The 13,803-nt window shown below is 46.6% G+C and overlaps 1 protein-coding gene across 1 annotated transcript; it reads left to right on the top strand.

Moving 5' to 3' along the window:
• Positions 1–263: 263 nt before the first annotated feature.
• Positions 264–10,190, top strand: mideasa (mitotic deacetylase associated SANT domain protein a). The gene is made up of 13 exons (XM_035617795.2): positions 264–831; positions 1,362–3,076; positions 4,350–4,565; positions 6,209–6,551; positions 6,643–6,709; positions 6,831–6,973; positions 7,085–7,188; positions 7,330–7,405; positions 7,595–7,683; positions 8,126–8,269; positions 8,466–8,594; positions 8,836–9,005; positions 9,124–10,190. Exons 2-13 carry the CDS (start codon positions 1,619–1,621, stop codon positions 9,392–9,394), a joined length of 3,210 nt encoding a protein of 1,069 aa, XP_035473688.1. The 5' UTR covers positions 264–831; positions 1,362–1,618; the 3' UTR covers positions 9,395–10,190.
• Positions 10,191–13,803: the final 3,613 nt, after the last annotated feature.

Below are 13,803 nucleotides of genomic sequence, written 5' to 3'. Positions count from 1 at the left end.
GAAGGTCTTGGGGGGCAGGGGGGGGTGAAGGGGGCTACTGGAGCTCAGTTTCTTTAAAAGTTCTGGCTACGGCCCTGTGTGGACAACACACAACCCGTTTCCGTGTGGACGAGTCGAGTCTCCGCCTCCCGGGGGCAGCCTGGACGCGAAATCAAACGTACGCGGACACGGCGATGGGAGTGGTCAGACGATCGGATTGGATAACAGGATGTGAGTTGAGCTGTTTTGGGGCGAGGCGGTCCGTTCGGAGGGGGTGGGGGGGGGGAGTGGGTGCACAACTTTCTGCGTGTTTGCGCAGTTTATTGCAGCGCCCCGAACGCTGCGGATAGGCCGGAACCAGCGAGCCTCGGACCCGCAGGGCTCCGCCGCGCAGCACCGAAGTCAGCGGAAGCGGCAGCGCGGCGGCGAGCGACGCACGGCGAGAGTTCTCTTCACGCGCGCGCGGTGGATTCTCTCTCGGGCGCTTTGCGGGGCAGAACCCAAAGAAAAGTTGTGGACATGTTTTCCTGGGAGTGCACGGCTTCACGGACGCGCCGTGCAACGTCGTCAGCGCGTTGTTAGATGAGCCTTGTTTTCTCTCTCTCTCTCTCTCTCTCTCTCCAGCCCGTGCGGACCTTTCGAGGCGACTCTGTTTCTGGATTTTTTTATTTTTTTTTTTGCAATTGCCGCCCCGCGTTCGCCATATTTGTGCGCTGTGGAACTCGAGGGGGGGAAAGTTATGACATGTTCTGCGCACGATCCGTCTAGCGCGGCTGCATGCAGTCGACTTTGATCGAAACCAAAGTGACTCCATGGAGCTGGCCATGGAGAGCTCTGTGCACCACTGATAAGGTATATAACACACACGCACGCACACACACACACACACACACACACACACACACTGTGCTCAACTAAATGCTCAACTAAATGCTCGCGTCAATCTGCCGTGTTGCCTAACTGCTCTCGGCTCTTCCTAGTTGCCGATGTGTTTTCTCTCACATAACATCAGTGGCCATCGCCCGGGTGATTGCACGAGCCCCTTCGCTTCCTGTATTTCTTGTTTAGCCAAATGGCAGCTGAACCGCGAGGCGCCTCCTCGTCGCCGTTGGCTGCTTCGAGACTCACGGCGTATGTAACATGCCCTCTGCACAGATATTAATATGGAGCTATATGTTGATCCCCCTCTCTCTCTCTCTCTCTCCTGTCTGATGAGTTGTGACTTCAGTGACATGGCTATTTGCGTTGCGTAGGCCTCAGTTTCCTCTTTGGCTGCACACTAGTGAAAGTCGACTGAAAACTTTTTTTGTACGCTTGTCTTGTCAGAGGAAAAGGGCAAAAAAAAAAAAAAGTGTCTAACCCCCCCTCCCTTCTCTCATAAGGTCCGGCAGCCTAAAGAGGATGAGGAGAAGAATGGACAGCGGACCTCAGATTTGATTCTGGACGGAGGGTTGCATGTTGTCCACCCTGCACTTTTCCTTTGGGATATATATTTCCTCCCGAATACCTCCTGTACACAGGATTAAAACAAAGGATCTCTCAGCCCCAGGCGACACACTACGGAGGCAATACGTTGGTTTCGCACGGCCCAGCAATCGAGGCTGACATCTCTGTCATTTCCATACCGTACAACATTAGCATGAGTCTCCCTCCTCATGTGAATACTGACAAGAGCGGCAAGCATCGGGCTGCAGCCATGAAAGAGTCTGCACAGCATTCAGGGGAGGTTTATTATGGTATGGCACCTCCTACTTTAGAGTCCAGTCACAGTGACTCTGCGAGCAGCTCTGGTGTTTACAACCCGGAGAAGGGCCCCCAAAGTTTACCACACTATCAACAGGCCGCTCCAGTAAAGTGGATGCACCAGGACTCCGTTCAGGCCCCCGGCTGGACCCAGGAGGCCCCCGTGTCAGCCTGGGGGCAGAACTTTGGCCCATATATGGGCGGAGTGAACGTCAGGGGTCAGATGGCGTTCCACAAAGGGGTCCACGAGGGTGTCGCTCTGCCGATGGGGGGAGAAAACCAACTGCCGGGACCTGCTGAGGTTTATAGAGATGCCAACCAGGCTCAGGGGAGGGGGCTCGAGTGGGAGCAGCACGCTGTGGCTGCGATGCACCAGGCCCAGCTGCAAGCATATCAGCAGGGCCACAAAGGTGTAGAGCTCCAGGGTCAACCCCACGTGCCGTCTCACACCTTGCAGGGGTCCATGCTGCAGCCCTTCCAGACAACGTTCAGACCCACCAAGCAGCAGTTCTCATCTGGCTATTACCCTGTTTTTCCAGGGAACAAGTCAATGCCAAGCCTGGCCTACGGTGAGCAACCTAAAACTCAACAACAGCTGCTGCACCATATGCAGCAGCAAAAAATGCACCATCAGCAGCAGCAGCAGCAACAGCAGCAGCAGCAGCAGCAACAGCAGTTGCAGCAACAGCATCACCTCCAGCTGCAACAGCAGCAACAGCATTTGCAACAACAGCAGCACCAAATCCAACAGCATCAAATGCAACAGCAACAACTGCAGCAGATGCAGCAATATCGCCAGCAACAGCTGCAGGGGCGACAGCAACAAATCCAGCAAATGCAGCAGCAGCAGCTGCAACAACAAAATGTGCCCCAGCAAGACGCAACGACACAACTACAGGTGCAACCAAAACAGCCACAGACCCAAAACTTTGCAGCGTATCAGTCTCCCGATCCCTGTCCGCCTGATGCGGCGTCTACAAAGGAGGAAGCCCCGCCTGTGGAGCCGCAGGCCGAAGCCTGTGAGATGTCAGCCGTGCCTGATCCATGTCCGGAAAAGGTCGCCACTGATCCCGCAGAGACCTCTGACGGTCAAGCGGCGGCCCCACGGCGCTCGCGCCGCCTTTCCAGAGAGGGACAGTCCCCACCGGGTCCCCCTTTGACAAACATCTGGTCTCAAGGATCTAAAGAGCCTCCCCCGTCCCAGAATGGAGTAGCAGGCGGACAGAGAGCAGGGGAAAGCCAGGCGGCTACAGGAGGGGTCATCCAGATCTCCCGTAGGAAGAGGAGGGCGTCCAAGGAGATCAACTTGGAGACTCTAGCGCAGACGGCGTCAGAGAGGCAAAAAATTGTCAAGGTCAACAAATCACCCATTTCACTTGCACTGTGTTAACTTTTAATTTGTGGTCATTTTAACAGCAATGAAAACACTTGCTTTAGCGTCAATTTACCTGAGGGAGAATGTGGCGAGGGCTAATCTGTGCAGTTCAGTGCACTTTTTTGGCAAAGTTGACATGCAGTTGTACAAAGAGGAAGAACTCTTGTTTCTATGCAGAACTTCCCCCGTGGTTTACAAAATCCTCTTCTTGGGTCTGTTTACTGGATTCCTACAGCTGTCGGGCCTCAGCCATAGCAAGGCCTTCCTTCAAGTTTGCACAGTCCTTCTTTAACAGTATATTGTCATGCACCAAATAACGGTGCAACCTGAACGGCTATTATTGACGATGTCGATTTTTGAGTATTGTTCTAATTTTAATCGCTGCGAGAAAGGCGATACCTTTAACCTTGTTGTTCAGGGTTTATGATGTTTACATTTTGAGTGGCACACCCACGGCAGCCGGATCCTTAATGTTCTCTTCAGCAGCTCAGTTAAACATGCAGTAAACTTGTTAGTATTTTTAATCGCCCCCACCCCCCCCAGCACAGGGACCTACTCGCTTTCAGTGCAGAAGGTGAACGCTGGATGTTCAGTCGGACGAGCTGCATGTCTGCACACCTCCACATTCCTCAGGCTGTTTCCCAGTCATTCAGCGGAGCTAGGGAGGGGCTGAGCTGTCATCTTGCACAGCTACACTCCTCTGTGCGCCAATACAACACACCCCAAACAGGTTTAATATTGCCGTTCGCCAACCCAGCGCTGTTGTATTGTGTTTGGCAAACGGCACGTTTTTCCCGATTTAGCGGAAGAGATTAACGTGTCCAAACTCTCTGGTTTATTTGCCTGGAGAGTAAATTGTAAATCTGATTTTTTAAATATCTTTCTCTCCCAATAGTATAAATCAGGATTTCTGAAAATTTTTATCAGGCTTTTTGATATTAAAATCGAATATCTGCACAGTGAATTCAACATTTATGGTGAAGTAGGCAATACATTGCTTCACGCAATTTAAAGCTGAAACAGTCCAACAATTGATTAGTTCGCCGTTCTTGTTATAAGTTAATGAGCGACATTCTTCATAATCAGTTCATTGTTTCAGCTTATTGACTTTTAATGAAAATTAATGTTGTAGGTGATTTGAAACTGAACTTTCATGTGTGGAAGAACATGTGTAACTATCCTGTAACGCTCTCTCTCTCTCATATCTCCTCATCTTCCTCTCTTTTTTCTTCTTCCTTCTGTGCCTCAACAGGAAGACGGTTCCTCAGGCAGACAGGCCACCATGGTGCCCCTGGTCATCCCCGTCTCCGTGCCAGTGCACAGGAGCCAAATCGATCCTCAGGGTGGCTGGGCGCAGGGGCGTCTCGGCCAGGGCGAGCGGCCCGCAGGACAGTCCGACCGCAAACCCTCCGTCATCGTGGCTCGCCGCCGGTCGCTCAGGAACTCCATGACGGAGACTTTTGGCCAGGTTGGTTCTGCGTTCCCCCGATTGTCATGCATCATTCAGTTTGAAATCAGTGGTGCCAACGTTTTCTCCCTGCAAGCCTGCAGGGAAACCACGAGTGAAGTTATTTACTGAGAACCTCACCGATGAGCGTCTGAGGCCCTGACCAGTCAACAACATGTTGGGTGTGGATTAGATGATATTAATGTGACTCACCAACTTTTACCACAATCTGCTGAACAGCTGTTTAAAAGTGGTTGTGTAGGTTCATCATGAAGCTTGATTTCGACAAGTGGGATAGGAAAACTTTTTATTTTGGGAGAACTGTGATGTTGTCCAGTCCAGTTTCAAAATGACAAAATAAGATCAGTGGTCAGCCTCAGATCTTCGTTGTATTGATGCCACAAATGTTGGAAATTCTCCTTAGACATTCTGGTTCATGTTGAAGTGATTACATCACGTCATTTCTGCAGATTTGTCAGCTGCACGTTCATTTTGCCAATCGCCTTGTGTTGTGTTGGATTCAGATGTGGTGACCGGGGAGGCCGCTGAAGTTCACTGAACTCATTGTCGTGTTTTTGAAACTAATTTGAGAAGATTTTTTTGCATTGTTGACATGTTGCGTCATCATGCTGCACATGATCAGCAACGATATTGACCTTTTAACACAACGATTGATTGTTGTTAAGGGACCCCAACACAAGGCAGATTGGGTCCGTGGAGTCATGCTGGCCCGACCGTCTGCATATCTCAGCGGTTATCCAGATCCATCAGACCAGGCTACATTTTTCCTCAGTCTCCAGTATCAGTCTTCATAGTTTAACATGTTCATTCGGAGACGCTGTTCTGCTCGCCACAGTTGTAAAGTGGTGGTTATCTGAGTTATCAGAGCCTCGCTGTCACTTCAAACCAGTCTGATAATTCACAGCGACGTGGCCTCAGTGGATGTTTTTTTAGATTTTGGCACTATGTTGAATAAAAACTCCAATCCTTAGAGATCAGCAGTTACAGAAATACTCAAACAAAATCCGCCTGGCACCAACAATCATATCCAAGTCCCTGAGATCACATTTTCCCCCATTCGGATGTTTAATGTGAACATTTATTCGACCACGATTTCATTACTGCTAAACGATTGTTTGATTGGATAATTGAATAAAAAGGCTTACCTAATAATGTGACCGGTAGTTGTTGCATAGTCTTAAAGATTTCCACTCCATGGTCACGTAGCAATCCAAAAAAATGTAAATGGGGAATTCAGTCAGAAATTATTGTTTAATAATTGATACTTAATAATCCTGTGACTGCTTCTCAATAGAATCCATCCAGTTGAAATCGTTTAATATGAAGCAGCAGCAGCAGTAGTAGGAAATGTTTGCTTTGCTTTGGCAGTTCTGATACAAAAGAGAAGACAGTGACTGTTTCTTATCAAGTAGATCAAATTATAAACGGTAACAATGTGAATCCCTTGTGCATGTCAAGGCACTTGGAATCCACCATGGGAAAGACTCTGAAAATGAAAGGACTATTATACAGAGAGCTAATACGCTAAGTGGCTCTTGCTAGAAATCGCATTTGATTTTAATGAAAACATTTATAGTTCAAGCTCAGTAGCTGGTTCACAGTTGGGTGGTGTGACGACGCACCGGAATCTCTCCTTTATCCAGGACGGTGAAAACGACCCGGGGCTGGATGAGGATGGAAAATCCAAATTCAAGCGCCGCCCTCGCCCGGAGCCCCTCATCATCCCTCCTCCCAAGCCGGCCACCTTCATCGCCCCATCCGTCTACTCCAGCATCACCTCTTACCAGAGCAACCTGCGCTCCCCGGTGCGCATGCCGGACCACCCCCTCATCCTGCCGCCCTACACGCCTCCGCCCATCCTCTCACCTGTGCGCGAGGGCTCGGGACTCTATTTCTCCACCTTGATGACCAGCATGGCTGTGGGCAGCCAGATCCTGCCTCCGCCGGTGACACCCAAGTCTTCGACACGCAGCCTGTTGCGCTCCAGTAAGTCTTGGTTGTCGCTTTTGCCCTTTTGGTCAAATAGACTTTCTGAGATTATTTGAAAACGCGTTGTCTTTTTCTCTTGTTTTTTTAGCAAGTTCAGACATTACACCCCCTGTTCTGCCCATGATCACCGATGGCACGCCAGTTAGCCTGGAACCGTAAGTACCACTTCGAACATCTAAACAGGCTCCTATGGTTTTCAATATTTGTCCCAAAAAAAAGATCACTTAATGTCCTTAACTCTGCTATCCACTCTTTTTTTTTTTCTTCCATGTCCAGGCGTATCAATATCGGGCAGCATTACCAGGCAGAAATCCCCAATTTGCAGGATCAACTGTCCTCCCCGTTCGACGAGCACAAAGCCGACTTGGTTTGGGTCCCTGTGGACAACTCCCGCCTTAAACACGGCAACCAAGAGAGCAGTTAGTATCTCACATTGCATGTGGCACATTGACTGTTATGTTACCTATTTCATGTGTGCTTTTTTTACATTTTATTTTTTGTCACCATCCACCTCCCTTTTTCTTCTCTAGTGGAGGGTTTGATGAGCATGGCCTGTTCCAGTGTGCTCAGAGGTGGAGGAACCAACCAGGAGCTGGTTTTACACTGTTTACATGAATGTGGAGGTGATTTTCTTGTAAGTATTGTGACTCCCAGTCTTGGTCGACTTCTTGAAATTCAGAAACTCTTTGCTGTAAGAAGTGTTATTACCGTGATGCACTTAAACGCTTTACTTGTAAAACAATGATGAACTCACTTGTGATGCTGATTTGTTAAGGAAACACTTGGACGTTTGATGCTTCAGGACCCAGTTTTCCCCCAAAACCATCACCTGGCAGGTTATCACTACTCAGGTGAGTATTTACCTTACAGGGAAATGGAGGCGTATTAATGTATATCACCGCTATCTACTCTAACAGATTCCCAGATTGCCTTTATGTTCCTTCCTCTTCCTGTCTTTTTTTAATATGATTTCTCTCTAAATGTTTCCTCATTCTTGTAAGAACGCAATTCGTTTTGACTGCGTCTGAATAATCTCGCAGGCTCCGACAGCTGGACCGCAGAGGAGAAGCGCTACTTCAACAAGGGGATCTCTGCTTACAGGAAGGACTTCTTTCTGGTGCAGAAACTGGTACGCTCTTTAATTTTGCCCTGCAGCATCAACAAGTGCGCAGATCATTGTAAAAAAAAATATATCTAAAAATACATTGGAGAGATTGTGATCATACAAATGAAGAATTTCAGTCATTGCTGGACCGTGACTGTATTCATAACATAAGCAAAATCAGACGTGTTGGAAAATCTGCATGATTACAAACAGGAAGAGGCAACTCTCCTCTTTCAACGCAAACAGAGCTAAAATGTAAAAGAAAAAAAAGTGCAAGCAAGAAGAAAACTTTCAAAATAAACAACAAGCCACATCCTCTTTGAGTCCGGAAGTACAGTAACTGGATATATGGGAAATGTGGTGATGGGTGTCAGAAAACTTTAAATATGCACCTTGTACAGAGTACAAAGAGAATTTGTACAATTACTAACATTTGCTTCTGCGTGTTTGTTGGTCCGGCTTAAAGGTGCAGACCAAGACTGTTGCTCAATGCGTAGAGTTCTACTACACGTACAAGAAACAGGTGAAGATCGGCCGCAACGGGATTTTAACCTTCGGTCCTCCAGATTCACCAGGGGACAAGCATGCAGAGGCCGTGGTGGATGTCAAGGTAGAGTCGATCAATTGCACCTCAGTGACTTGTGGTTAAATATAACAAATATTCAGTTCATTTTATATATGCACGTGGAACAGTCTTTTCTCAGTCTGAGACATGATAATAGGAGAAAGTTGTTATCATTTCGTGGATTTTAATGTGGAAATTAGAATTAGAAATTAGAATTTTTAAAGGAATGTCTTCATCCCAGAGTTCACAACAGTCGAGACTGGCTCCAGGAGAGACGGATGGGGACGACAAGAGGGATGTTTCCTACGACCACGTTCATGAGAGCAGCCAGCAGGCCAGCGTCGACCAGTCATTGCAGGCTCATGACTATGTAAGTCTTACTCTTGTTTTCTTGATAAATACATTTGACAAAATAATCATTATGTCAGAAAGAAGAAATAACTTCTCAATATGTAATTTTGCGGAACGGAGACAAGTTTTCAGGGATTCTATCGACGCCAGGAGAGGAACTTTAACATTTTGTGTCTCGAAGGCTGGTGGTGTTTTACAGCCACTGAAGCAAAATAGTAAACTACAGAGCAATTTTTTTTTGTACTTCTTTGGTGCTCCAGGCGGCAACAGTGCTGGTGATCAAACAGCCAGACGCTGTGAATAAGGAGGCTCATCCTCTTCAGTCAGCACATCACAGGCCTCGGGCCGAGCCTGCGGCGAAGAAGAGCAGAGCGCCGGCGAAGCCCCCGCCGGATCCGGACGCAGTATTTCCATGCAAGAAATGTGGCAGGTACGTTGTTTTCATTTTATATCTCTGCCGCTGGTTCCTTGTCTGGATTTTGCGACAAATGGGTGACTGGTCGGTATGTTGGTTGCTGCTACTGTGTTTTTTTCTCTTTGTATTTTAGGGTGTTTTATAAGGTGAAGAGTCGAAGCGCCCACATGAAGAGTCACGCCGAGCAGGAGAAGAAGGCCGCGGCGCTGCGTCTGAAACAGGAAGAGGAGCAGGCAGCAGCCGAAGCTCGAGCCAGGAAGGCTGCAGCTGCTGCTGCTGCTGCATCTGCAGCGGCGGCTGCTCATCAAGGAGGAAATGGGAACGGATTGACGGAGCAGGCGGAGGTCAGCAGCCACGAGGAGTCATCTGAGGGAGAAGATGATGACGATGAAGATTGGCACTGAATGACAACAACAACAACAACAAAAAAATGAATAAAAATCCATGAGGAGATGGATCGATGAGTAAACTGAGGGTAAAGAGGGCGATTGAATCAGAAAGGGAGGAATGGAACAAAAAGATGCACGCGGCCGAGGAGAGCGGCACAAAAGACAAGTCTTCCTGTTAATCGTCTCACTCCTTCATTGGCTGAAAGTGTCTCTGTTTGACCATGACTCAGCTTTACACCGTTAAACCAGACGGTCACACTCCAAATTTTCCGCATTTGTATCTTTTAAATATTCAGAGAAAGTTTATTTTTTTGTAAATGCACTTATACTGTATGCTTCTGCTTTTTGCCAATATTGCCTTTTTTATATATATCCATTATTTAATTGAATATGTGTCAAAAATATTGTACCTTTTTTCAATGAGTGGACCTCGCAAGATAATCAGGAAGTCTCTTAGGCAATAAAATGTCACGATCAAAGCAATATTTTCACTTTGTAGCCTGCAGCAGCCCCTTTTTAAAATAAGGATCAAACTTGTATTTAAAATGGTTCTCTTTGGGAAAATACTGTGCCGAATCATTCAGACTCCCGTCAGAGTTTTAGGTTGGTTGTACACTTGCTTCTACAACTAAGGGACCTTTTCAAATGAAATATGTACAAAAAAAAGTATATATGAAATGTTGCCATATATTTATGATACTGCATTTTTTTCAATGATTTTGGTAATATAAAAACTAATCACGTCAGCTGCAATATGACTTGTGAATCGAAAAGTTTATTAAAAAGCTCTACTGTTCTGGAAAAAAACAAAGTGTCTTCAGTTCTTTCAGTGTGTGTTTGCAAGACATAGTTGAACCAGCTGGGGGAGGCAGAGGCTCAGGATGATGGACACTTTCTTCACGCATGGTTGTGTGTAGACGGATGGGAATTTTGCTGTGGTCTATATGGATTTAGGCACTTAGCTGAAATTCGAAATGAAAAATCTAGAAATCCATTTTTCTTTTTACCTCATGAAATTATAAAGTCCTCCTGCTTCAAATGCCGTCCTTCTATCATCTGCACGCACTAAGCAAGGAAAATGTATAACTCAATACTCTACCCGTGGGTCTGATTCAGTATGCGACACGAGCTCTACGGGGCCAAGGCATTTTCAGATTAAGGGCCGTGGAGCCAACTCATCTTGAGACACGGTGTGGTGAACATTGCCGTTGATCAATGGTGACATAACTCAGAGCCTTTCAGAGATGTGCCCGGTAAAAGGGTGTAGCTTGTTGCCCTCAGGAGATGAGATGCAAGGCGTGTTACCCCCGAGATCACACAGGACAAAGTGGCCCCGTTTTCTGTCTCCCACTCGTCAATGACAAGTTGGTCTCTGACAGATCTCATTTACCCTCCTGCTACTGCAGAGGCATACGCTGCAGAGGATGGGTTGGAACCGCGTCTTGTGCCAAGTCAAGACCATAAAGGAAAAATAGGGCACGGAGGGTTTTTACAGGTGAAAGGGAGGATTTTGTACACGATGCCAGACTTGACCAGAAGCCGGTGAAGACGGATGAGGCTGCGCGTGATGTGCTTCACCATCACCGTTAGATGCTAATATTTAGCCAGTATAATGTTAACCGATATAAAAACGTGCAAAGGTTGGTGGGAAAGTCAATCACAAATTTCAAATTTTGACTTATATGAAACTTATAAGAAACTCATAAAAAAAATCCAACCCATAGTTATTGAGATATTTCTGTCTGTACCACAGTGGTGGACTAAGAGCTTATTACTTTCCCTAAAACCACAGCACTAATGTCACCTATATCAGTTTTCCTCACTAATATGAAAACATTAAATGATCCCACAATCCTTCTGCTATTTCTGGGGAAGACTGAGAAAATGCATCTATGTTTTTCACCTTGAAACAAAGATACCACCTTGGCAAAAGATAAAGATAATTGGGCATATGAAAGCTATTTCTTTCATTTGACGAGTTGGAACATATGATCGTTGGTTCAAAAGTATGGCTGTTCATCACCGACACGCTGTCCAAATTATGAATCCTACATTCACTAAAGCTGACAGAGTGGTGTGTCCTCCTCAGTCTGTCCCTTTTTAGCCCTGGGGCTCGTGAACGAAGCATTTGAGGTTTACAGTCAGGATCAAATGCCTTCCCTGGGCACTGGGCCTGGTAATGAGGTCCCATTACAAAACCCAGCTGCGTGCACACAGTAAAATGGGTTAGGGATGGAGCAGAAAATGAAGACATTACAAAGCAGACTGGTGTGGAGTGACGCAGTCAAAGGCGAAACACTGGATCAAAGTCACAAAGTGTCCGGAAGACGAATGAGAAGATCGATGGTTCCCCTCCAGCAGGGCCGAGGTTAAATCTGATGCAAAGCACAAAAGTACATTAACATTATTTATGTTCGGCCGTTCGCGCGTGAAACTTTGATCGTTTTCTGGGCGTGACCCTTGAGGCGGCAGGTCAATGTCACTCTTGCCTTACGCACAGGGAAAGAAACAGAGGCCACAGGACAGAAATAAACGTGATTGAAAAATAATAAATTACTGAGTTTTGTAACACAATATAAGACCAAACAAGGATCACACACATTCCCTCTGTATATCTTTCAGTATGCAAATATGTTCAAAAGGTCAAATTTGCAATTGCATTTTCAAAAATTTGACAATTTGACAATATTCTTTTTAAAAAATATTGTAACCAACCCTGATGGTTTGTTTCATTAATGTAAGAAAAGTCAGCTGGAAGCTTTTGAGTTAATACTGTGAAACATGTCTGTCAGTTTGAAAACATTCGGGCTGTCTGAACCCTTCTGTCCATTGATAACCGATGCAGATCTGCTACAGACAGTAGCATCAATAATACTGTTCAGCCAAGGGACAACATTTTTTAAACAAATATAGCCATAAAAATAGATTGATATTGCTGTACCACTAAACTATTCCAAGTGAACACAACACCGCCTTTGTATACAGTAATACAGAAATGTTGCTGATCCATGTCTAACTGCTCAATGATTTGTCTATAATTATGTTTTAGTTGAGATTCTAAAGGACATTTTGGAAACACCCCAAATGTGGTATTATCATTGGCTCATAACAGACTTTTGTATGAATCCATTAGTGGCAAAAGACGCATTAAAAAGTGTCACCAAAAATTGCCCACACCTCTGAAAAACTTTGGTTTGCTTGGCTGCTGATGAGTCTTTTATCATTTTCTGTGCGTTCAAAAGGATCCATTGATTTCATCTGCGCTCGCTGCATAAACAGCACAAAGTGTAATGTTTTAGAGCAGCACAAGAAGCAGTGACTGACTGGGACACGGCGCTGGTCTCAATTAATTTCCCGCACTTTGCGTTGACTGAAAACCTTCCAGTCAGTCACATTTCACTGCCTTTTGAACTGAAAGCCTTCCATCAAATAGATACGAAATGAAGCGGCCGCTCCTTCTCGAACTTCCTCGGAGAAGACACACTGCTGTATATAATGGCCCCAGGATTGCTTACATCCAGCTGTCCTTGACGGCGAACCGGAATCACCACGTGTGATGACTATAGCGGCCATATAAGTGACAATCCACTCAGCTCAATTTCCATGTGTGGTCAATGGCCTTGAGGGATGTAATCTGCCCGGCCGACCTCTCGGCCCTGTGCCACCTCTCGCCGTGATTGGTTATCTGTCTGTCTTCCTTATCCGCAGCTCCCCATCCCTTTAGAGTCAGGTGCAGTGCTGTGAACATAAAAGAGCGCGTCGCTCCTCTGCCGTAGATCAGCTGCTACTCTGTCCCCTCACAGAAGCTCACTTAATGGAATTAAAACCATCTGTCAGCGTTTCGTCTGGAGTCAGCAGCATTGCTCCCTCGCGGTTATGCAAATAGCCCCTCCCACTGTAGTCCACTCCTCTCCGGTGCAGCCGGGCTGAGGTTCCTCAGAAACACGAGGCGCTTTGTGAGCGACACCGCCGTGTTTTATGACATCTGCTTTCTGTTTCTCATCTTAATGGAACATGCAGATCTTGTCCTCGAGCTACATACTGGAGTGTTGACTCTACCTTTTGACGGAAGAGGCTCTTCCTCTCCCTGCTGTCTGGTACCAAGGGCCATCAAGTCCGCCCTGAGGGGTGACGACGACTTCCAGCAGCCTTAAGGGATAGATCAGCAGTTTCAGGCGAAAGGCTTATTCATCACGAGATGGTGTCGTTTTCCAAATTTCCAATACAAGATGTGATGTGTAATGGCAAGTGTACGCAGACCACAGTCTCAGGGAGTAGTTTGAACATGTTGATAAATGGTTTCACAGGAGGAAAAAAGTGCGATTGAGGGGTGGAGGTCCCGAGCAGGGGCGAGGCAGGTTGAAAAGCGACTGAGGCGTCATGGCTGCGGCCTCCAGTCGAGGCTGGGCTCCGGATCGGCAAAC

Source organism: Scophthalmus maximus, chromosome 18 (assembly GCF_022379125.1).
Source record: "Scophthalmus maximus strain ysfricsl-2021 chromosome 18, ASM2237912v1, whole genome shotgun sequence".
In the NCBI taxonomy this organism is placed as follows: domain Eukaryota; kingdom Metazoa; phylum Chordata; class Actinopteri; order Pleuronectiformes; family Scophthalmidae; genus Scophthalmus; species Scophthalmus maximus.
This window is presented reverse-complemented; position numbering and strand designations above follow the sequence as displayed.

What these genes read in the sequence shown, in the direction of transcription:
- mideasa (XM_035617795.2), top strand. Translation starts at nt 1,619, where the DNA reads ATGAGTCTCCCTCCTCATGTGAATACTGACAAGAGCGGCAAGCATCGG. An exon ending in AGAGGCAAAAAATTGTCAAG is followed by an intron (nt 3,077 to 4,349) that starts GTCAACAAATCA and finishes GTGCCTCAACAG; the next exon opens with GAAGACGGTTCCTCAGGCAG. An exon ending in AATGTGGAGGTGATTTTCTT is followed by an intron (nt 7,189 to 7,329) that starts GTAAGTATTGTG and finishes TGATTTGTTAAG; the next exon opens with GAAACACTTGGACGTTTGAT.